General features: G+C 33.4%; 4 protein-coding genes across 8 annotated transcripts; all 4 read left to right on the forward strand.

Moving 5' to 3' along the window:
* Nucleotides 1-2,133: 2,133 nt before the first annotated feature.
* On the forward strand, nt 2,134-6,098 carry LOC100794342 (serine carboxypeptidase-like 19-like). 4 transcript variants are annotated; one of them, NM_001255874.2, is given in 14 exon segments: nt 2,170-2,373; nt 2,492-2,637; nt 2,743-2,819; nt 2,939-3,061; nt 3,174-3,276; nt 3,449-3,486; nt 4,193-4,291; nt 4,383-4,469; nt 4,581-4,730; nt 4,939-5,010; nt 5,111-5,229; nt 5,328-5,441; nt 5,541-5,586; nt 5,830-6,009. In NM_001255874.2, coding segments are annotated over 14 exon segments (1,458 nt in total). In that variant the 5' UTR covers nt 2,170-2,173; the 3' UTR covers nt 5,914-6,009.
* A 1,132-nt stretch (nt 6,099-7,230) lies between these two features.
* Nucleotides 7,231-12,662, forward strand: LOC100794862 (MBL-fold metallohydrolase superfamily protein). The gene is made up of 10 exons (NM_001255897.3): nt 7,231-7,536; nt 7,616-7,760; nt 9,343-9,470; nt 10,309-10,456; nt 10,545-10,650; nt 10,999-11,057; nt 11,658-11,693; nt 11,787-11,896; nt 12,065-12,131; nt 12,243-12,662. Exons 1-9 carry the CDS (start codon nt 7,358-7,360, stop codon nt 12,120-12,122), a joined length of 969 nt encoding a protein of 322 aa, NP_001242826.2. The 5' UTR covers nt 7,231-7,357; the 3' UTR covers nt 12,123-12,131; nt 12,243-12,662.
* A 1,492-nt stretch (nt 12,663-14,154) lies between these two features.
* Nucleotides 14,155-17,106, forward strand: LOC100795398 (uncharacterized). 2 transcript variants are annotated; one of them, XM_003546016.5, is made up of 3 exons: nt 14,155-14,781; nt 15,558-15,623; nt 16,470-17,106. In XM_003546016.5, exons 1-3 carry the CDS (start codon nt 14,608-14,610, stop codon nt 16,968-16,970), a joined length of 741 nt encoding a protein of 246 aa, XP_003546064.1. In that variant the 5' UTR covers nt 14,155-14,607; the 3' UTR covers nt 16,971-17,106. The 2 variants fall into 2 exon arrangements, with proteins under 2 accessions (XP_003546064.1, XP_006597508.1); XM_006597445.4 differs by lacking the exon at nt 14,155-14,781 and adding an exon at nt 15,040-15,136.
* Nucleotides 17,107-18,636: 1,530 nt separating this feature from the next.
* On the forward strand, nt 18,637-22,247 carry LOC100802835 (pentatricopeptide repeat-containing protein At1g09900). Its single transcript, XM_003547146.5, has one exon. The coding sequence runs from the start codon at nt 18,866-18,868 to the stop codon at nt 21,245-21,247; it is 2,382 nt and encodes a 793-aa protein (XP_003547194.1). The 5' UTR covers nt 18,637-18,865; the 3' UTR covers nt 21,248-22,247.
* The last annotated feature ends 473 nt before the right edge of the window (nt 22,248-22,720 follow it).

The raw sequence follows: 22,720 nt of genomic DNA on the forward strand, positions 1-22,720 counted from the left end.
TGTGCACTGCTCAAGATAGTTGAAACCATATATAGCAGTCAACCACTGCATAAAGTATCCAGTTGCATCATACACCTTACAATGGATTAATTGAGCCGTGCAATTGACCTCCTGGATATCCACTATGTTGTCATCCCAATATACCCATATCCTACCATTATTATGCTTCACATAGTTATCAAGGTATTTACCTTTGAGCTTAAGTTTATCTCTAACATTACCAGCCTTGTTATTCTTCACTCTAATTTCTAACATAACTACAATATGAGGCTTCAACAAAAAGAGGCGGGAGCTAACCTCTCTAATTTTGCTAGCCTTATTTAACCCCCTTAAATTCCAGGATATTATCATTATATTTTTAAAAAAGGTAATTATGTTTTTTAAAAAAATTATGTGAAAAATAGTTTATAGTCTAAACAATAATTTATAAGAAGGCTTAAAATCATTTTTTTTATTGAAAATAGGACTTCGGGCAGCACTTAGAGTCTTGCTAGTTGCTATAGCCCAAGTCATGAAGAAGAAGAAAAACTCCGATAAACCCAAAGAAGGAAAATAAAATAAAATTAAGTAGCCGGGAAGTTTGACCAAATCTCGTACAAGTTTATTAACCATGGAATCGAGTATAAAAAAAATCATGACAGGTGCGGTGCCATAACTTGTTACTTCTCCATTATCGTTGACTAATATTGGTTATACACACGGTAATTTTTTGTTTTTTCTTTCTCTTATAGGATGTTATACAAAAAAATATTGGTCCTTCAGAGTTAAAAGTTTTAAGTGCGCCTTAAGAATTTCACAAACTACATATTAGGCTGGAATGAAATAATTTGACACCCAAATAATATATAAAAAATTGATAGTATTGGAGAGGGAAGAGTCAGTGATGTTTACATTTTGCTCTTGAGGGAGACAAACTCTGACGGCTTAGACTTTTGAGTTTGAATAAAAAAAATTAATGGGAAAAACTCAAAAAGTTTCAATAAACGGATATAATCATATAGGTGGCGGCATTTGGCGCAAGATAAAATAACTACAGTTAGTTACATGACTTCTAGAAGCACGAATTAATACAAATTAAAATGTAGATTGGATTTTAAAAGTCTTTGGCTTTTTGCTAAATATATGTTCAGTACAGTTTGATCTAACCTAACAAATAACTAGCTTGGAATAAACTGTCTTGTGTTTTTTAAAGAGACATATGTAGTTTCTATAGAAAATATTATTACTTGAGTGGAGTAGTTTTAGCTTGGTTTTTTAGTCAATAATTTTTGTTTCAAGTTTTAAATTATTAAAAAATGCTGGTCAATTATTTTGATATACTATTTTTTATATTTATTATTATTAAATAAAATTCACATAAAACCTATTAATAAAGTAGTATTTTGATATATTATTCAATTTGTGTATAATAAATTTTACCAAATATTAAAAAAATATATTGCTAACTTTCTTTAGATGATCTTGCAATCCCAGGCTAGCTCACCTTTATGTTTTGTTTTTTTAAAGAGAAATATTAATAATATATTCTTTAACATGTGTTTTTGTTATTAGTTGAAATTTATTAAAAAAATATAAAATTATGTGTGTTTTACTCCTTATTAATAAATCCTACTAACATGTAATTTTGTAGCTTTGAACAAATTTCGAGAAGCTAGTAAAAATAATATGTTAGGAAACTAGATGCTAGCACTTTTTTTTGGTAAAAGTATATCATGTGACGTCTACCTTATTTTCCTAAAAGTGGCGTCTACCCTGATTTATCTTTCTTCATCGGTGGCGTCATCCAAACTTTCGTAGCCTGTATTAAAGGATCCACCCCGTAAGATTCACATCAGAAAGTAAATAACAATCCATTTTTTTTTTCTTCCATTTGAAAATGAGTACTCTAGGAATGAAATAAAAAATACTAATTATTATGTTTAACATGATACTAAATATTTAATTAAAAATAATTAGTCAACTTTCTCATTAATAATATAATTATGTTTGACATAATACTAAATATTTAAATTTTATTTTCATTTATAAAAATAAATATAAAATTATATATATATAATTTTTTATAAAAAAAACCCATGCGTTGCACGCGTTGAAAGTTAGTTATTAATAATGAACAGTGTCTCTGCAATTCGGATGATATCAAGGACTAAAAACCACCAATCAAAAACCATGAATGCTAAGAGAGAAAAGGGAGAGTGCTTTGAAAATGGGAAAGTTTAGTTCAAGTTACAGTACTTCTGATTTTGTTCACTTTGGAGTTCTACTTCCCTTTCTTCTGTTATCACAGTTGTTCTTTCAACTTGCATGGTGTGGCTCCATAGTAAAGTTCCTTCCTGGATTAGAGGGACCCCTTCCTTTTGTTCTTGAAACCGGGTGGGTTAGTTACACTTAGCTAGCAAGACTATGGTTTTAAATTTTAATTTATGGGATTAAAATCATTAATTTGCTTGAATATCTTAGACATGTTACATTATTTATTTTTGTTGAATAGGTATGTGGGAGTGGGTGAATCAGAGGATGTGCAGGCATTCTACTACTTCATTGAGTCAGAGAACAATCCAAAGGAGGATCCTCTCATGCTTTGGCTCACTGGTGGCCCTGGTTGCTCAGCTTTCTCTGGCCTTGTCATTGAAATAGGCAATACCAACTCTGTTTCCAAATTTTACTTTTGCTCCATACTTATGTATGTACCAAGTGACAAGAGCCGAGACTTAGAAATTTTACTCTATTTGCATGTTGCAGGTCCAATTGCATTTAAAAATGAGGAATACAATGGGAGCCTGCCCAATTTGGTCTTGAGGCCACACTCATGGACAAAGGTGCCTTGTATGCATCTAATATTTTGTTGGCTGAAATCGATATTTTTAGCTTTTATTGTTTCTATTCACTGATTATGTTATGCTTATTTACTGGTATTTATCATAACTATTTTTGGTAGGTTAGTAGCATTATATTTGTAGACTTGCCTGTTTCCACGGGCTTCACTTATGCCACAACAGAGTTTGCTACTCAACGAAGCGACTGGATACAAGTTCACCAAGTCCATCAATTTCTTAGGAAGGTGTTCCTCCAAATTTTATTGTTTTTATTTCATAATCTAATGATTTCAGTTTTCCTTGTAGTCAAATCTGTTGGTCAATTAAATTGTGACAATCATGCTTAAATGTTTGTAGTGGTTGATTGAACATCCAAATTTTTTGTCAACTGATGTTTACATTGGTGGCGATTCATACTCTGGCATTACTATTCCAGCAATTGTTCAAGAAATTTCTCTAGGTAAAAGACTCGTATGTGATTCAACATGTACTGCAAAATTAGAATGACAAACATATGTACAAGTTGGCTGTCTGGTGAAGAGTGATATATATACCATAGCGTCATTGGGTTACTATATAAGTTGCAATAGCATGTTGACAGTTTAGTTATTGGCCAATTCTCTTGTTTTCAGGAAATGAAAAAGGGCTCCAACCATGGATAAATCTCCAGGTTAGCATCTTAAAGTATCTCTTTGATGTAAGGAAATTATTATTTTTTTTCCAATTAGTACTATGATGTTCCTGGGGCGAGAGTCAGGGTAAGGTAAAAAAATGGAAGTCAGGATTGAAAATTTCTAATTTACATTTGTTTGTTTTGTACAATGATAGCATGAAGAAGCAATGAAAATTTGGATTTAAGATCTCTTGCAAACTACTAAAACTAGTCACTACTTGACCATATTCCAAGTAGTAAATTAATATTAAACACAAATTGTTCAATTAGTTTGATCGAACAGACTGCTATACGCCTATACCAAAAACATAAAATTGTTCAATTTAGACTGATTTGAATAATTGAGTATAATGTAACCCTTGGAGCATATATCACTTGCCCAAGATGTGCATTGATACAAAAAAGATGTTCTTCATTTTTTTTTTCTTTTCAAAATGGTAAACTAACAAGAGGCTTTCTACGAGGGAAAAAATGAGTTTGTATAAATGGCTTCAGAAAAGTGGAATACAATGCGAATTTAATTTGGTTATATGATAATATTTTGGGCAGCTAATGAGAAATATCCCTTAACAAAATCAAAGTAACCCCTCCATAGATTGAATGGCGAATTTTGTTCATTGGTTTTGTATTCCACTGGTTTGAGAACCTGCCATGGTATTTATATAACAGCTCCAGATTGATTACGAAATGTTCTTTTCTTCAGGGATACCTGCTGGGGAATCCAGCAACAACTCGAAGGCATGAAAACTATCGAATATCCTTTGCTCATGGAATGGGACTTATTTCTGATGAACTATACAGGGTAATCTCATTAAATTTAACAGCCATTCTTAAAATTGTGTTAAAGAAACAAAAGTCAAATGCTAACAGATCTCTCTTATTTGAATGAACAGTCACTGCAAAAAAATTGTAAAGGAGAGTACATAAATGTAGACACCAAAAATGTATTATGTTCTAGAAATATCGAGACATTCAATGAGGTATTCATCTTTTTTTTTTCCCTCTGTTCCTTCTTCCCTTGTAAATTTTCATTATTAGAATTTCTAGTCAAACAGGCAATCATAAAATCAACCATTGTTCCATTGCCACAGGTTACATCAGGACTTAGTATGGTCAATATTTTGGACCCGTCATGTGATTGGCTTGATACTGAAACATCTTGGAGGAGATCTCTACTTAAGAAATATCCGAGAAAGAATTTCCTTAATACTCATCTCAAATTGCCATCCTTAAACTGTCGGGTAATCTTCATGCCTTATTGAATCATAAATATTTACTCAATGCTTCTTTTCTGTATATTTTTGCAAAGACATTCTAACTATATCATGCATGCATTTGTAGTTTCATATACCATATATAAACTAACTATCCAGTCATCACATAGTTGAATTTGCAGCCGAATTCTCCACCTATATGTTAACTTGATGTTTATTTCCTTCCCACAATTAGAGTTATGCATACTTCCTCTGCGGTTATTGGGCCAATGATGATAGTGTTCGCAGTGCACTGCATATCCGTAAGGTGTAGTTGATGCAAGTGACAGTAATTTTCCAACATATAGTTAGTTGGCAATACAACTGCATATAACAATTAACATAAAGCTTGGCTGCATGTGCTGCAGGGAACTATAGGAAAATGGCGTCGCTGTACCTTCAATATACCTAACAAGGAGGACATCTCAAGCAGCTATGAGTATCATGTAAATCTCAGTAGAAAAGGCTATCGTTCACTGATATACAGGTCAATATTTTTTCTCTATGCTCATGTATTGCTTAAGGTAACACAGATGAACTAATTTGAATTTTACATAGCAAATAACTTTTGTATATTGCTAACAGCGGGGATCATGACATGAAAATTCCTTTCTTGGAAACTCAAGCATGGATAAGCTCTTTGAACTATTCCATTGTGGATGATTGGAGGCAATGGCATACAGATGGCCAAGTTGCAGGGTATTCCACTAACTGTAGTTATATATTATAATAACCAGGCTTAATTTATCTAAAAAGCTAATTAGTTTATGTACTTGATTTTTGTTTTTGTGTAAGTAGATACACAAGGACTTACTCCAATCGTATGACATTTGCCACCGTGAAGGTGAGTCTTTTGTTTTTCTTGCAGCACTTGTGAGTCACACACACAGATTCCGTTTGATGAGTATATTCAAGATAGGTGAATTAGGCCTTGAGATTATTGGATCTTATATACACAAAGTAAATTTGAATGGTTAAGTCCACCTATCATTGGTAGAAATTTAATAAGCACTTTTTTATTATTAGAATTCATGAACTCTAGAGTCTAGATTGAATGATGGAATTCTTTGTTTTACTGAGTATTCAGGGAGGAGGCCACACAGCTCCGGAGTACAAGCCTGAAGAATGCTTGGCCATGTTCAGGAGATGGATATCTAACAAGGCTTTGTAGGAATAACTAATAAAACTCATGTTCTCTCTTGGCAAGAACTAAACTTGGCATACTTTGCATAATAAAGCCACAGGGTAGATTATTCACTAATAAAAAATAAATTTGTGTGTCTTTGTCAACCAAAAATACAAAACTGTATGAATAGGATTTGTTCCAAGTAGATTTTAAAATATTCAACTATGTAATGCTTTGGTGTTGGGATTTGCCTCACTGCCTAAACTAAAATCAACTACTGTATTTTAAAAATTTGATTCCGGCTAATAGGTAGTTTAAGGACGACACTAATTAAAGAATCATTAAATACAACATTTCTTGAAAGAAATTGCCTGCGGAGGCAACTCTTCTATCCAATACATTTCTTGAAAGAAAAAAAATGCAAGTTTAGCGAGCTTATCTGCAAGACAATTGCTGGGCAGTAACCTCTGCATTCATCAAATATTCCGCAGTGAGATGATTTCGTGGCCTGCATTGCTTCTTTTTCCCACTCTTGTACCAGTCTCATACATCACCTGTTGTAAGGATAATTCTGCAGACTTGAAAGTTGAAACACAATGCCTCCACAATTGTTGCAGCATATAACATTGAGTGCAATTCTTCGTTGCAACAGCGAGCACCTGGCCCTCATGGTCACGAAATTCCGCAGCATACCGCGTTCCTTTATCCTTCAAAATAGAAACATCTATAGCTTGGACAGCAGCATTTGTAGGTGGTGCTTTCCAAGTGCATTCAATCTCTTCTACTGAGGATGGTTCATTGACATGATCATTATACAACAGAGAGTAAAATCGGACGAATTTTCACTTGTTTGTTCTGAAAAATCCACACATTGTCCATATCAAAGCAAGGATATGTTTCGGCGCATCTTGATCCTCTAAGTCCAGCCATGAAAACATATTCTGTAAAAATATATAGTCAAAATTTTAATGCTTTTTTTTAAATATTTGCTGCCCATTAAAAGATGACATAGATAATACACTTATACGCGTGCATGGTCAAAATAGAAGTACACAAATGTATACAATATCAAGATCTACCCAAAACAACTATAACAATAACTATTAACTCCACGTAAGGAGTTATAAAACAAGTTTATATATATTTTTAATTCTTATAATTTAATATTTTTATTTCCATTCTTATAAAATTATTTTTTTTATTTTTTATTTTTATAAATTATATTTGTTTTGTTTTTATTCTTATAACACTAAATGACACTTTTTGGTTTATTTATTGTTCTTTTTAAGTCTGTATCTTTTCAAATTAGTTTATTTAAAAAAAAACAGAGAAATAAAAGTGAAAAAGTGTTGAATTTGGCGCGTCTGAATCTAGCTATAAACAGGATACCCCATCGGAATCTTCCTTCCACAGAACGCACCACACCACACCTCATCGGAATATTCCTTTCTTTTCGGTTTCAATCTCTGGATCCGTCGTGACAGACGGCATGGCCACTTTCAATGGCTTCGTCGACGGCACTCCCTCGGAATCTGCATTGATCTTTCTCGGCACCGGTTGTTCGAGCATGGTTCCCAACCTCATGTGCCTCCTTCAGCCTTCCGACCCTCCCTGCCCCGTCTGCGTCCAGTCATTGTCCATCCCTCCCGAACGAAACCCTAATTACAGGTCCCACCTCTATTCTTTCTTTTCATTTCGCTTTCTCCCCTTTCCTTTCAAGAATTTGCCTCAAGATTTCGATTTGCAGGTGCAATACGTCTCTCCTAATTGACTACGGCGCCGCCGCCGCCAACGGTGGCGATCGCAAGTATATATTGATCGATGTCGGCAAGACGTTCAGGGAGACCGTGCTTAGGTGGTTCGTTGCCCATCGGATTCCCAGAATTGATTCTGTGAGTTCACCTTTCTCAACATGCCTGCCTTCTTAATTTAGAGATACTTCCCTTCTGTGCGCAAGTTATTGAATTGTACAGTTCAATTTGGCTTTCATACCTTTTATTAATGGCTTCGAACTTTGATGATTACATCAAATGAGAATGAAAAAGAAATTCGTTTGTTTCTGCTGATGTTGCATTTTGTACCCTAGCATGGCTTTTCTTGATTGATGTTTTGGCACAATGTATGGAATCAACGTGTTTCCTTTCAATGTGTGTTGTGAATCTGAAAATCTTTATTGTATCATGGTTCATTGGCTTGGCCTATCTAACAAAAAAGTGTAGGTTTTGTGCTATTTATTGTCTGCCTGTTGTAATTTGAATAAGCTTCTGTCGCATCATAACTGAAGCAAAGCAGAGTGGATGAGATTTCTTTCTTATATATGATTTTCTGAACTATCCCATAATCCTCTTTTCAATGAAATTTTATCATGTATATAAGAACATTTGTTAACTGGTGCTCAACTTCCAAGTATTTGAATACATATTTTTTTTGGGCTACAGACAATGTCCTTTCTTGAATGGTGTCACGGATGCTTTGAACACTGTTCTCTGTTGCGGTTTTTCTAAAAGAACTGATTTAAAAGATACTCAACCTAGGAATATCATGACATACTAGTCTGAGTACTGGGATCTCTCTGTTTCCTTTAGCTTCCTCTTTCTGGAATGTGTCTTCCATAATCATTTGGAATGGTGAAAATGGAGATTTTAAATTATGCCCCTGAAATAAAATTTAATATTACTTTTACTTCTGCTTCTGCTTCACAATCTCATTAGGAGACTCAGTCTGTCAGATGAGTGCAGAAAGTTAAAAGATGAAGGTTTATCACTATCCGAGATAAAAAAAAAATTTAAAAATCAGGGTCATATTGTGGTGAGTATATTTATACGAGTATAGGTTATTATATTAGAAGATTAGTGCACCTTATTTTTTAAGGTGTATTCCATTTCAGATATATGCTGGTAAAGATATCCAGTGTATGCCGTGAAGAGAGAGGGCGGAGCCTTGGTGAAAATATCAAAATATATCTTAGGAAAGGAAAAATTCAGTAATGTTTCCATTTCTATGTAGCTAATATAATTGGTATTGTGAGCAGACAAAGCAATGAATTATGCCACTACTAATCAACAAAATCAGAGTTTGAAGTTTTCTAGTTTACTTAGTGAGAACGTCAGCAACTTGAGCAGAGCCTCTTAAGATTTGTAGTTGCCATTGACTGATCATAATCTGAATGTATGGTGCCATTCCGTAAAGACACATAAAATTGCTCACAGCAGCAATCCTGAGGTTCGGAGAAAATTTTGCATTCTTCCAGGGAAGAAAGTTGATTTGGGCAAAACAACATATAAATTATTTATAAACCATGAAGTTTGGTAATTATATTTTACCTGTGAAACTCTAAAACACGGATTGATTACTATTCTTTGTTTAGCATAGTTTTACTTCCTTTATCTATATATTATTTCCTCCATGCAATTTGTATTCACCCGAAACTCACATTCTCTGAAAAAAGAAATTTAATTTGTGCTTGAATTACAGATTATTTTAACTCATGAACATGCCGATGCAGTCCTTGGATTGGATGATATACGTGCTGTGCAGGCTTTTAGTCCAACAAATGATATTGATCCCACACCCATATACTTGAGTCAGCATTCAATGGATAGGTATCTCCAGTAGCTGCTTCTTGTTATTTAATTAAATAATATGTTGATAATATTAGCAATACATACCTGATTTTGATGATATTACAGGCAACTTCCCTCTATTTTCAAAAAACCTTCATACACATCTCTTAAGATTTAATAAGGCACTACTACCATGTAACCCTAACCATCAAATAGTAACAGAACCATCATTCCTGGCTCAATTTCAAAATCATTTAGTCAAATACCCTAAATATCGAGACTTCAACAAATGGGCTTAGAAAACATCCCATATGGGACCATTGCTACCATTGATATTAGTTATATTTTGTATTACATGCTTAAACTAGAAGTTCTGACATATCACTTACACACTAGATAAACTTATTGTTCTTTAAGAAGATATAGATAAACACATAACATTTTGTTACATGTATTTTCAAACTATTCTCATCATGTGTATTTTATAGTAAATTAACACAAAAGGAAGAAGTTGTACCACTAGCTGTGATGGTCAGTCAGTTAAAACTTAGAAGGCTCTCTATTGATCAGTATGGCTCTTTGATTTTCAATATGGATGATGTGATTCAAGTTGCTATCACAGGATAATTATATGCAATAACTCAATTAAATGCATGAAATATTAGCCTTTCTGAAAATATTTTATTTATGCGAGTCTTTGAGATGAAAGCAGTGTTTCGTGTGCACTTCTCAACCACTGTCTTTTGATGCTTGTATATCTGGAAAATGGTTTTGATTGCAATGTAACTCCTATCTCAGAATTATGCTCCTTTCATTTGATTTCATGGTTGTCTTATGCTCTCCAGTGGTTGAATTCATGTTTTGACCTTTGCAACAGCATAGCAGAGAAGTTTCCTTATTTGGTTCAGAAAAAGCGCAAGGAAGGAGCAGAAATACGAAGGGTGGCTCAAATTGACTGGAACATTATTGCGGATGACTGCAATCAACAGTTTTTTGCGTCGGGATTAAAATTCACTCCTTTACCAGTTAATTGTCACAATCTTTTCCTTAATGGTGAGAATGCGATACTCCTTTATATATAATGACTTATAACTGTTTTCTTTATGGATGTAGGTTATGCATGGAGAGGATTACATCTGTTTGGGCTTTCTTTTTGGTGAGAAAAACAGGGTGGCTTATATATCTGATGTTTCCCGGTTTCCTGCTAGTACAGAGTATGGTATGTTTTAAATTAGTTTCTTCATTCTTGGGCGTATGCATTTATCTATAAGTGGTCTAAGATATGAAATCATCTATGATCTATCTGTTTTATCATATATTCTGACTCTCTTTATCTCTCCACTGGAAAAAGAAGGACATCAGTCATGGATTGTTCGTTTTAGCAGTTTAGTGCATGCTGTCATTCTGTAGTTTGGACAGCATGCATGTGTAGCTCTTTAGATTGCAATAACATCATCAATCCCAGAAGACAAGTTTCATATTTGAAGCATTTATACATCATAAGAAAACTCTCAGATGAATTATGATTTGCAGCATCTTATATCTAGCAATAAATTTCCTTTTACAGTCATCTCAAAAAGTGGAGCTGGACAGTTGGATCTTCTTATATTGGATTCTTTATATAGGGTCAGTAGTTCCATTTTCAACTTTTTTGGGTTTAAAATATAAATATGATGTTCATGCTATATTTTTCAGATATATAATGTCAGTTATGTTATGCCACTGAATTTGTTCGATAATGTATGAATTTTAAGAAAAGTTCTTGATTTCTTGTCACTTGACATGCTTGATTTCTTTTCTGTTGCATCATTTTTAAGAAAAGTGCTTTTACCTTAACTGTTGCTGCTTATGACTTGATCTGATTCAATCTTTTGTTAATTTGTTTTGTGGAATATTAGTGTCTCTTTACAGGAGTAAATTTTATTTTTCTTATACAAGACAGACATCACTATTTTGTTGTGCGTTTAACAATTTTCTCAAAGAAGGCTGATGATATGATTTGCTAGACCTAAATCCTTTAAAATTTTCATGCACTTTAGTATATCTTCAATTTTAAAATAATAAAGCCCTGTGTCCTTTCATTGCTTAAAGAAACATAAATTTCAAGTTGCATTATTGATTATTTGGAAGTGAGAAATTTCATATACATGTCAATTCCCTCTTTTAGTTTTCATATTTCTTTTTTTGTGATTCATGTTTCCTTCTTTGTTCTTTGTGTTATCGCAGACTGGGTCACACAATGTTCACCTTTGTTTTCCACAGGTTTGTTTTCCATTTTACAAAAGAAAAATGATATTTACACTTCATGTCTCCTTTACCCCATGGTGAAATGTTAATTAATTGGTAATTTTACAGACTCTAGAAACTGTGAAGAGGTTGTGTCCAAAGCAAACACTACTAATTGGCATGACTCACGAGTTTGATCACCATAAAGACAATGAGTTTTTGATGGAGTGGTCCAGAAGGTAGATGTCTTATTCTTTTTTAAAGAAGTCGAAACTGTTGCAAATACGTTCAGTAATAGCTGACATGATAATCTAGTTTTAACGGGGAACTATATATGTTTTTTTACTCTATAATATGTTGTAGATTTTAGAAAATGATAGAATTGACTCTTCTGCTATTGTACTTAGGGAAGGAATTCCGGTGAAGCTTGCTCATGATGGTTTGAGAGTCCCCATAAACTTATAGTAAGGGAAGGTAATAATACTTCATGTTATTGCAGTTGATAGCACCAATTATGTATTTTGTCTCCGAATATAACAATGAATATACACTTAAATCTAAATATGTGCTATCATGTTATTGTAGGTTAAAGCATGTGACAATGTATACCGCATACTGTTGATCTTAATTAGATTGGATTGGAGCATTAATATTCTTTACAGAATATCCTCAATTTCTGCTGTAGTAAAAAGCCACATTTTTGCTAGAGGTCGCATTTCTGGATATGAGAAGAGGATAACTTACTTTGATGGAAATCCCAATTCTTCTTATTGAACTCGTGAAAGCTTGTATTAGAATAATTTTATAATCGACTCCTTGATGCCGGAAAACAAATTGAGTGGGCAATGAGTTTTAAGAGCTAAAAAAATCCACATCTTAAATTTCTTCTGCAATCACTGTGCGTTACTCTACGATGAAACTAATCTGCTGGCTACAAAGTTGTATTATTCAATTGTATGGTAATTGTTATAAATAACAATTGGTCAACTTGACATTGAGTTTTGCTCACACTGTCTTCTTTCATCTTCATTCTATTTTGCTGTTGCGGCTATATTTCACCAGTCAAAAGTGGATTCTTCTTGCATTACAGTATATGGTTATTTGCTACCTAACCAGTGACAGATAACAATCAAGAAATGTTCAATAAAATTAAAGTTAATCTGAATGACTTTTTTTTTTAAGGGAGAATGTCATTTTTTTTCATGTAAATCAAGGCATTGAACATTTTTTTCATATAAAGATTAACTTCAATAAAATTATTCTTCTTTTTATGTATTATATATGTAAATACTCAAAATTCACTAATGAATGGTAGTAGAAATTTTTTAAAATACAATAATTGATAAAAACATTTTATTAGGGATTTATATCATTGTGTTTTAAAATTTCATCTAAAAATTGCCAATTAAAAGAGATTAATGTATAAATTTGAGCTTTGGCTAAAGAAATTTAAAACCTCATTTAAAACATAGCCAATTAAAGAGAAAGTATTATAATATGAATGAAGATTTTGTCAATCTGGCCTTCTAAAATGGATTGAGATTTCATGTTCCAGTTATAGTCATGAAAAAAAATGATATTTTAGAATGAAAAGGCATTTTACGAACAAAAATAGAAATATTTCATCTTTCGTAGCATATCTTGGTTCTTATTTATCAAAAAAGAATAAAGAATAATATTGGTGATTCTTCCGTACCGAATATGATAATATCTTACCCTGTAGCACCGACTGAACTATGCAAAATAAATCAGAAATTGAATGCTACCGTAGGTTGCACGGCTGGAATTCAGTCATCTTCTGTTTAGCCGTAGACTTTGATTTGACCCGTAAGCATTTCAATGTTTAATACTTTATGAAATATACTAATAAAAAGTACAGTGAATCCCACGTCTGTGTTAAAACTGTTACAGTGTGTTACTTATGAAAAACAGTAAATCTCCCGTTTATGTTTTTTTTTTATAGACACCTAATCTATGTCTCAAAAAAATCTCCCCTTTATGTTAAGAATTTAATTTATGTGTTTTGTCATTGTAAAATATTTTCAAACGAGCATCTAATAAGAAATCAATTTTTCGCCATGAATAAAATGATGTAATAAAATAATCAATTTTTTTACATTGACAAATGTATATGATGAATTAAATTCTTGTTTTCAAGTTATATCATTTGTAAATAAAAATAAGCTTATTAATTGTTGTAATTTATTATATCGAAATTTCAATCTATGTTGAATTAAGTTATAGATAAAGAGGCTCTTACTCGTACTTTAAAGACAAAGTTCTCTCTTTTTTTACTGCTAAAGACAAAGTTCTTAGAAGAGCCTTATTCATTTTTTATATCTAATGATATCACCATATGATTTTTTTTTGTTACAGGATCACAATATGATTAAGAAAACATTGTACGTGTTAGATTTTTATTAAAAAACAATATTATAAATTCTTAAACAAACTTTATTATGTTCTGCATGTCTAATATTATATTTGTCCTCTCACATTAAAAAAAATGGAAAACTCTGAAATTTAAATCAGTTCAATCAAATTCTATCATCTTAGCTTCCAGAAATTGTAATAATATATATCTATATGGATAGCAACGATGATCCGTTAGAAATTTCTTAGATGTAAAAACATCTTTTTGTTTATGTTGCAAAATATGTGAACGTGTTGAACTAGTCAATGCACGGGACGGTGTTTAGGTTCCATTCATAAGACTTGGTCGTTCACAAGAAACAACACAAGACCAGGCAGAAGAAAACAACCAGTTGAATTCCTCTACACCAATTTGGAACCATTCTAGAAAGCAACCTTAGTTAGAAGAATTGATGGAAGCTTCGGGTATGCGTGTCTTATGGTTTGTTTTTCATATTTGATGACTCACACACAAAAACGAACATTAGTAATTTAGTAGCAGTGAAGGCTAAGAATATACGAAGTACAAACACAAGAGATGGCATGTTCTGTCCCTTTTAACAACAAGAATTTGGACATAAGTTTCTTTGTTTTCAAGCCTACTATTGTAATCATAGATGACCTTGTTCATGGACTCAAAGCCTTCTCCTTAACCACTGAGAGCCTTGGTTGTGTTCAAAGCTCTATATTTAGGAGCATCCATGGAAATATGGTAAGTTTTTTTGCTTTCTCAGCTTTCCAATTTTTAGTTCATTTCAAATAATTTCTCCTAATTTAATTATCTCAATTCTGAAAGTGTATGATCTTTCTTTGCCCAATGAATTTCAATTTGTTCTAAAACTTTGCTGATTATAGTTTATGAAACCCGTTTTTTATCCTTGAATAGTACCAACTACCAACCATTGGCTGGAAGAAAATAACAGAAAGATTGCACCTTACATTGATTTTATTGTCTCATTCTTATTTTCAGATTTGTTTTCCACGTGGGATTTTGGACCCACGAGTTCATGTTCATGAAGAACATCTATCTTTCAGTGAATGACAACTTCAGATGCCATTGCTCCATGGTAGACTACCATCTGTAATGGTTGAATCTGCCATCAATTCATAGATATATAGGTTAAACATCTATGATTGTGTTCACTTAACTCAGTGGTTTGTTTTACCATGTGGCTTATCAGTAGTAATCAATTTCCTGAATTAGAACCACAAAATTCTAAACTTCTATAATAATTACAGTACTGGTTTTTAATTATCGATTTAAGTACCCAATTTATTTTTTGATTGTTGGCTTCAGGTAAAACAATGCAGTCCTTGTTTTCAGTAAATATAGTGGTTTCATTCCATCTGTCCCACTAGTACTGTTCTATTCTGTGTTAGTGCTAATCTCTTGGGTTGATCTTCTTTTCACTGGGCATATCATAAACCATTGTTCTTTATCTTTCTTGATTTATTAACTTAATATGAATATTTCTGCTGTGTAATCAGATCATATGGTATGGAGCATGGCAGAGGCGGTCGAGTAAGGAAAAAGAGGAGCTGACCTCAACCCTTGTAAGTTGGACAATGACTTGACTATTGGTGTGATCTCTTTGCTTTCTTGGATCATTAAAATAGGCAAAGTATCCTATTCCTAGTAAAATTCATTTGAAAACAGTGGCATTTGCTCCAGCCAAATCCACTACAAAGTAGAAAAATACATATCATTTCAAGGACTAGTCATCAAGAATTTGGCTCTCACATCTATAAGTATTATGACATGCACAAGAGACATGCCAAAGAAAAATGATCTCTGTATGGAAATATCATCTTATTTTATTAGTCATGATCAGAGAACCCTGTTAGGCTATCCACTATCCAGACTAGACAGGACATCTAAAACAGATACTACAGATGTTGTGCCAATTTTTATAGCTGAAGTAAATAATGTGATTGTTGTCAGTTGCAATGTTTAGCTTGAGCTCTAACAATGTTTAGCAATTGCCATGGACTAGTAATAGACCAAAATGATGTATATAAGTGGGGGCAACTCTCACCTCTTGAACTTATTTTTTGGATCGAGTTAGGCCCAAATCCAAATTTTGAGACTACGAATACCATATGACATGGGATTACCACAGTTTGAATCCCACACTGATTTCCAAAAATTGTGAAAGAACTATGCAGAGTTGTAATCAGATTGCTTCCTAACTACATGTTGGAATTGGAAGAACTGAGACGAATTTCTATTCTTTTCAGATGTTTTTTATGTACTTAATCTACTGGTGTGGATAGAGGCATAAAAAAAAAAAGGCCTTATTCTTCTGTTATCTTTCACATTAATCAACGACATACACCAATCAGTTCTTCCTTTTATTCATTGTTTTTTATGTATTTATTTATGTTGTTGACACTTTACAGAAATCAATGCTGACCAGCATATCAAGCATGGCAGTGTTAATTGAACACAGTTTCCTTGAAGCATACGGTGGAGAATCAAGAGATGGCTCTTCAACTGCAAAATTCTCCACTGGGGACATAATATCATTGAACTCAGCAGTCACCACTACTAATGACCTCAATGACCTCTGCTACGCTGTCTTAGCAATTTTAAGGTCTCGCTTTGCGAAAATGGAAGGCATAACCGCAGGCCTTTGCTTCAAGGGACAAAGCAAGCCCAGAGTGGTGTGCATTCATGTGTGGAAGTCTCTCCATTTTTGTTACTGTTGGATTCTCAACTCTGACCACAGAAAATGGATGATGCCATATCTTGAACGCTTCTCTATCGACATGAAGTATGATATTTTCCGAGTAGTCTATGTTAGTGGTGACAATGTGGTTGATCTTAACTGCATTTCTACTCATCAGATGTTAGAAAATGGGAATGAGAGTAGTAGGCAAGGCCAGGTTATGCAGAACTGAGACTGCTGCTAAGGGTTTTCAAGTTTAGAATCATCATATTTTGCTCAAGTTTTTCCCCCTCTTATCCTGTAAATATTGTATATTACTTTTTCAACTTCAATTTACAGAATAGAACTCAAAATTGCATTTTACATAAGTAACCATGCTCTGAGACCTTCAACTTTTAACAAAGCAATACTGGTGTGGGTATGGCTTTGGACTGCATGGTCTTAAGTTCCAATGAATGTATGAATCATACGGCAAGATAGTTGTTTTCACTATGATAGGTAGAGATTGAGCTAGGTTGGGTTGCTTAAACGGATTGACTTTGTTACAGGAACAATGATCTGATAAGCCATTTTCAAAATATACAAGGTTTGAATAAAAATGTTCTTTTGATTCATTTAAATGCAAGTGAAAATAAGTGTTGCCTAATATTTTAACCCATGAGTGGACTCCCATAACCAATAACTTTTAGATCATTAGGTGGGTTGGATTTTAGAACTATTTCAACCCACCGTCTAAAGCTGGTTGAGACAAGTTGAAAATGTTAATTTGTTTTTTATTTTTATAACCAAAAATGAAATTAATATTAGTTCAAACAAAGAGTACTAACAACACATTTTTTATTAAAATTTATCTTAAAATATAAATTACAAAAAAAAATTAAATAAGTAATGAAACTCATAAGAAAATTATGATTTTCAACAAATGTCAATCAACAATAAAATATATATGAAAAAATTTATTAGAAGAGTGTAATATTTCTTTTATTTCAATATTTTAATTACTACTCATGTATCCATTTCCCAAATTAGTAATTAACAATTAACAGTAATTTAAAATCAAAAAAAGTGTAGAAAAATAAGTAAATAACTTGTAATTAAAATAAAGATTTAAATATATTTTTAGTCTCATAAATAGAGTCATTTTCTTTTTTAGTGATTTGGAGTTACTTTTTTTAATCTCTAAAATCTGTAAAATATTTTTTTCGTCCTTTAGTAAAGTGTGAGTCAAACAAGAAATAATAGTTTTATAATTTTTCACATTTTTTTACCTCCATAATTTAATTTTTTATTTTAAATTACAAAATACGATTTTATATGATTTGATTATGATCATTTTTAATCACCAAAAAGTGCATTTTAAAATGTAAAATAGAAAATCAAATTTTAGAAGTAAAAAATTATCACAAATTGCAAATTTTTTCTTCCATGTGCTGTGAAAATAGACTAAAAGAAGTATTTTGTAGATTTCAAAAACTAAAAAAAAACTTTAAATTTGAAGAACTAAAAATAATTATTAAATCTTAAAGGACTAAAAATATATTTAAATTTAAAATAAATAAAGGTTTAATTATATTTTTAGTCATTAATGATTGTGTTTTGTTCGCATTTAGAAAATTTTCCTTTTGCTTAGAAAAAAAATTATAATTTTAGTGATTCAAAGTAGAAATTTGTTTATGTAACCAAAAGAAATTAGAGATACTGTTCTTTTGTTTTTAATCTTTCAAATAAAAATGTTTTTTTAATCTTTTAAATTTGAAAAATTAATGCCCTTGTCATAATATAAAAGACTAAAAAATGTAAATATTTATAGACCCTGATTTAAGGTACTACAATCATAATTAAGACATAAATAAATTTATATTGGGCAAGTTACTGATAAAAAAAAATAATAATAACAACAAATGCCGTCTAAGGTCTAACTAAACCATTTGACGTTAGTATTCCTTTGGCTGTCTTCAGTTCTCTCCTACCTGAGTTTGTTGATTCGCTCGCAGTCTTCACCTATTTCGAAAATATGTTAGTTTGCTCAATTTGCTGATTTCATTTTCATCCTTTTCTTTCTTACACTCATTTTGACCTATTTCAATCAGAGGTAAGTGTTCGCGGTTTTCATCCATCATTTCACTCATGCCACTTCTGAGGTTCAATCACTATTTACTGGGAAAAATTTTAGCCTCCCATTTCCATGCTAACTATTTCTCCTCTGTTGCTTTGTCCCTTTTTTCTGCAACAAATTCTGTTTTTTCTGCTTCTTATTCAACCGCTAATCTCAGAGATCAAACTGAGAGTAAATGCAGTAACTTTAGGAATATCAATGATGATTTAGGGAAAGTGGGTCCTGGTTTTCAAGAAAGCTTATGTTTTTCTGCAAGTGTTAGTGATGGGGCAGAAGAAGAGGAGGGTGAAGAAGGAGAGGGGTCTAGTGATGATGATGAGAGTCTTGAGTTTATCACTTCCTTTCATGGTAAAAACGATAAACAGACACAAAGTATTGCAAGAGTTGAAATTGGTGACAGTGAATTTAGACACCCTGTGGTGAGGGAGGTTTGTAGGTTAATCACGCTGAGCTCTGCTTGGAACCCTAATTTTGAAGGACGCTTGAGGCATTTATTGAGAAGCCTCAAGCCCCCACTTGTTTGTGCTGTTTTGCGCTCTCAGGCTGATGAACGTGTTGCTTTGAATTTTTTCTATTGGGCGGATCGTCAATGGCGCTACAGTCATCACCCTGTTGTCTACTACACAATGCTGGATGTCCTTAGCAAGACCAAATTGTGCCAAGGTGCCAGGCGTGTTCTTCGGCTTATGACACGCCGCGGAATTGAATGTCCGCCTGAAGCTTTTGGCTATGTGATGGTGTCTTATAGTCGTGCAGGCAAGTTGAGGAATGCGTTGCGGGTTTTGACCTTGATGCAGAAAGCTGGGGTTGAGCCTAGTTTGTCTATATGTAACACCACTATCTATGTTTTGGTGAAGGGTGGTAAATTGGAAAAGGCGCTGAAATTCTTGGAACGAATGCAGGTGACTGGAATCAAACCAGATATTGTCACTTACAACAGCTTGATCAAGGGTTACTGTGATTTAAATCGGATTGAAGATGCATTGGAGCTTATTGCAGGATTGCCATCCAAGGGATGCCCTCCAGATAAAGTTAGTTATTATACTGTGATGGGTTTCCTCTGTAAGGAGAAAAAAATTGAAGAGGTGAAGTGTTTAATGGAGAAAATGGTTTGGAATAGTAACTTAATACCAGATCAGGTTACATATAATACACTTATTCATATGCTTTCAAAGCATGGACATGCAGATGATGCTCTTGCTTTCCTAAAGGAAGCACAAGACAAGGGTTTCCACATTGATAAGGTTGGGTATAGTGCAATAGTTCACTCATTCTGTCAAAAGGGGAGGATGGATGAGGCAAAGAGTTTAGTGATTGATATGTACTCAAGAGGATGTAATCCTGATGTAGTTACGTATACTGCTATTGTTGATGGATTTTGCCGCTTGGGGAGGATAGATGAAGCAAAAAAGATCCTGCAGCAGATGTACAAACATGGATGCAAGCCAAATACGGTATCATATACAGCTTTGTTGAATGGCCTCTGTCACAGTGGGAAATCATTAGAGGCAAGAGAGATGATAAATGTCAGTGAGGAGCATTGGTGGACCCCAAATGCCATCACTTATGGTGCCGTGATGCATGGGCTCCGTAGGGAGGGAAAATTGTCCGAGGCGTGTGATTTGACCAGGGAAATGGTTGAAAAAGGCTTTTTCCCTACTCCAGTTGAAATTAACCTGCTAATACAGTCTCTCTGTCAAAATCAGAAAGTAGTAGAAGCTAAAAAATATTTAGAGGAATGTCTGAATAAGGGGTGTGCCATTAATGTTGTAAACTTCACTACTGTAATTCATGGTTTTTGTCAGATTGGTGACATGGAAGCTGCTCTATCCGTGCTAGATGACATGTACTTAAGCGGCAAACATCCTGATGCTGTCACATATACGGCATTGTTTGATGCATTGGGAAAGAAAGGTAGACTGGATGAGGCAGCTGAGTTGATTGTAAAGATGCTCAGCAAAGGTTTGGATCCAACTCCTGTAACATACAGGTCGGTTATCCACCGTTATTCTCAATGGGGTAGAGTTGATGATATGTTGAACTTATTGGAAAAAATGCTCAAAAGGCAGCCATTTAGAACAGTATACAATCAGGTTATTGAAAAGCTTTGTGATTTTGGAAACCTTGAGGAGGCTGAGAAACTACTGGGGAAAGTATTGAGAACAGCATCAAAAGTTGATGCTAATACGTGCCATGTTCTGATGGAAAGCTATCTGAAAAAAGGGGTTGCCATATCAGCGTATAAAGTGGCTTGTCGAATGTTTAGACGTAATTTAACTCCTGATTTAAAATTGTGCGAGAAAGTGAGCAAGAAGCTAGTGTTAGATGGTAAGTTGGTGGAGGCTGATAACCTTATGTTACGATTTGTTGAGCGTGGAATACAACAAAAATGAGATGCACAAGTTATCTGCTCTTCTAAGCTTAAGCCTCATAGCAATGATTTTGTTTTCAATTTTATCATTTTCTTTTGTTGGTATTCCATCTTGTTTCCTAAAATGTGGCGAGGCATTTTTTGGGGAAAAAATGATTTTGTCGAGAATGAAAATTTCACTCGTATAACTATCATATATGCGATTTAGATAATTTTATCATTTTTAAGTTCAGTCACATTACTCACATTGCTTTCTCTTTTCTGGTGATAAAGATGTGCATAGAATACCATGCACGAGAGCATACTTTCGGTTTTATCCTAAACTTCTAAGTTCAAACTTATCAACCATTCCTCAGCCTAAATTTTTATGCACCCGAAAACATAATTTTATCTTGCACGGTTTCAAATTTCTGCCTTTTGTTCATTTATTTTTATAGTGACTTGAGTTATGTGTTGGGTGCGTAGGGAAGGGAGTAAGATATTAGGGAAATGGACACATAGAAAAGAGCAGAGTTCACTTACCATTGTTTCTCTTTTGTGGGTTGTAATTGTGGTGTGCCTTTTGGTGGGAACCGACCATTGTTTATGTCATGCATAGTTTTCTCTTGGAAAAATGGTTTAGGCAAAAGCTATATAGTCCAAAGTTTGGAGATTTTCTCAAATGAAGGGTTAATTGCACACCAGCAGGATGAAGCTTACAGGGCTTCGCTATCATAGGAAGAAGGATGGATCCAACTGTAACTCAACCAGAACTTCACCTTCAAGGCTCAAGGAAGCCGAATTTGTGAAGAACAGTTTGCTTGCCTCAGATACTTCTTCCGGCCCTAATTATAAGAATCACAAATTAGACAGATCATGAAAGGCTCAACCTTAATATTTTTGTAACAAGTCAAGCTCAAGTTTTTAGTTAAACTCAATTCAAGTAGGAGAATTTGTTTTTTCACAAATCAAACCTAAACTTAAGTATTAAGCTCAACTCAACTCATTTATGTCCCTAATTATCCCTAGCCTCTATTGTACAAAGAACATTTTTAAAAAAAAAAACTCGAGCTTTCTATTTCGGCAAACTTTATTGTTATCTAGCATTTAGTTGATGTCTTGCTTGCTCCTCAACACTTAATGGTAAATACTAAGAATATTAGGAGAAACATGTTAAGATGAATGCGAGCCAATATGTTAAGATGAAGGCAAACTTTATTATGTAGCATTTAGTTGATGTCTTACAAATGAAGCAAGAACAATAAGATAGATAAAACTTAGATGGGAGTCGTTCTGTAATCAGAATTCAATTTTTTTCTCAGTAAGTAACCTGCATCATAAAGATTTATGTCAAAAGACAGCATAAATTACTAAAAAAGCCTTTCATTTCGGCCATAAAAACTAAGAAACCGTGTCTAAATTTTGCCTTATTTGGTGTTTCGTGTATGGTACTACCATTTGTTTGGGTGCTAGAAGGACTCTCAAACATGAATTTGATCACCTTAAACTTTCCTTG

The sequence above is a fragment of the Glycine max genome, chromosome 15, assembly GCF_000004515.6.
Source record: "Glycine max cultivar Williams 82 chromosome 15, Glycine_max_v4.0, whole genome shotgun sequence".
In the NCBI taxonomy this organism is placed as follows: domain Eukaryota; kingdom Viridiplantae; phylum Streptophyta; class Magnoliopsida; order Fabales; family Fabaceae; genus Glycine; species Glycine max.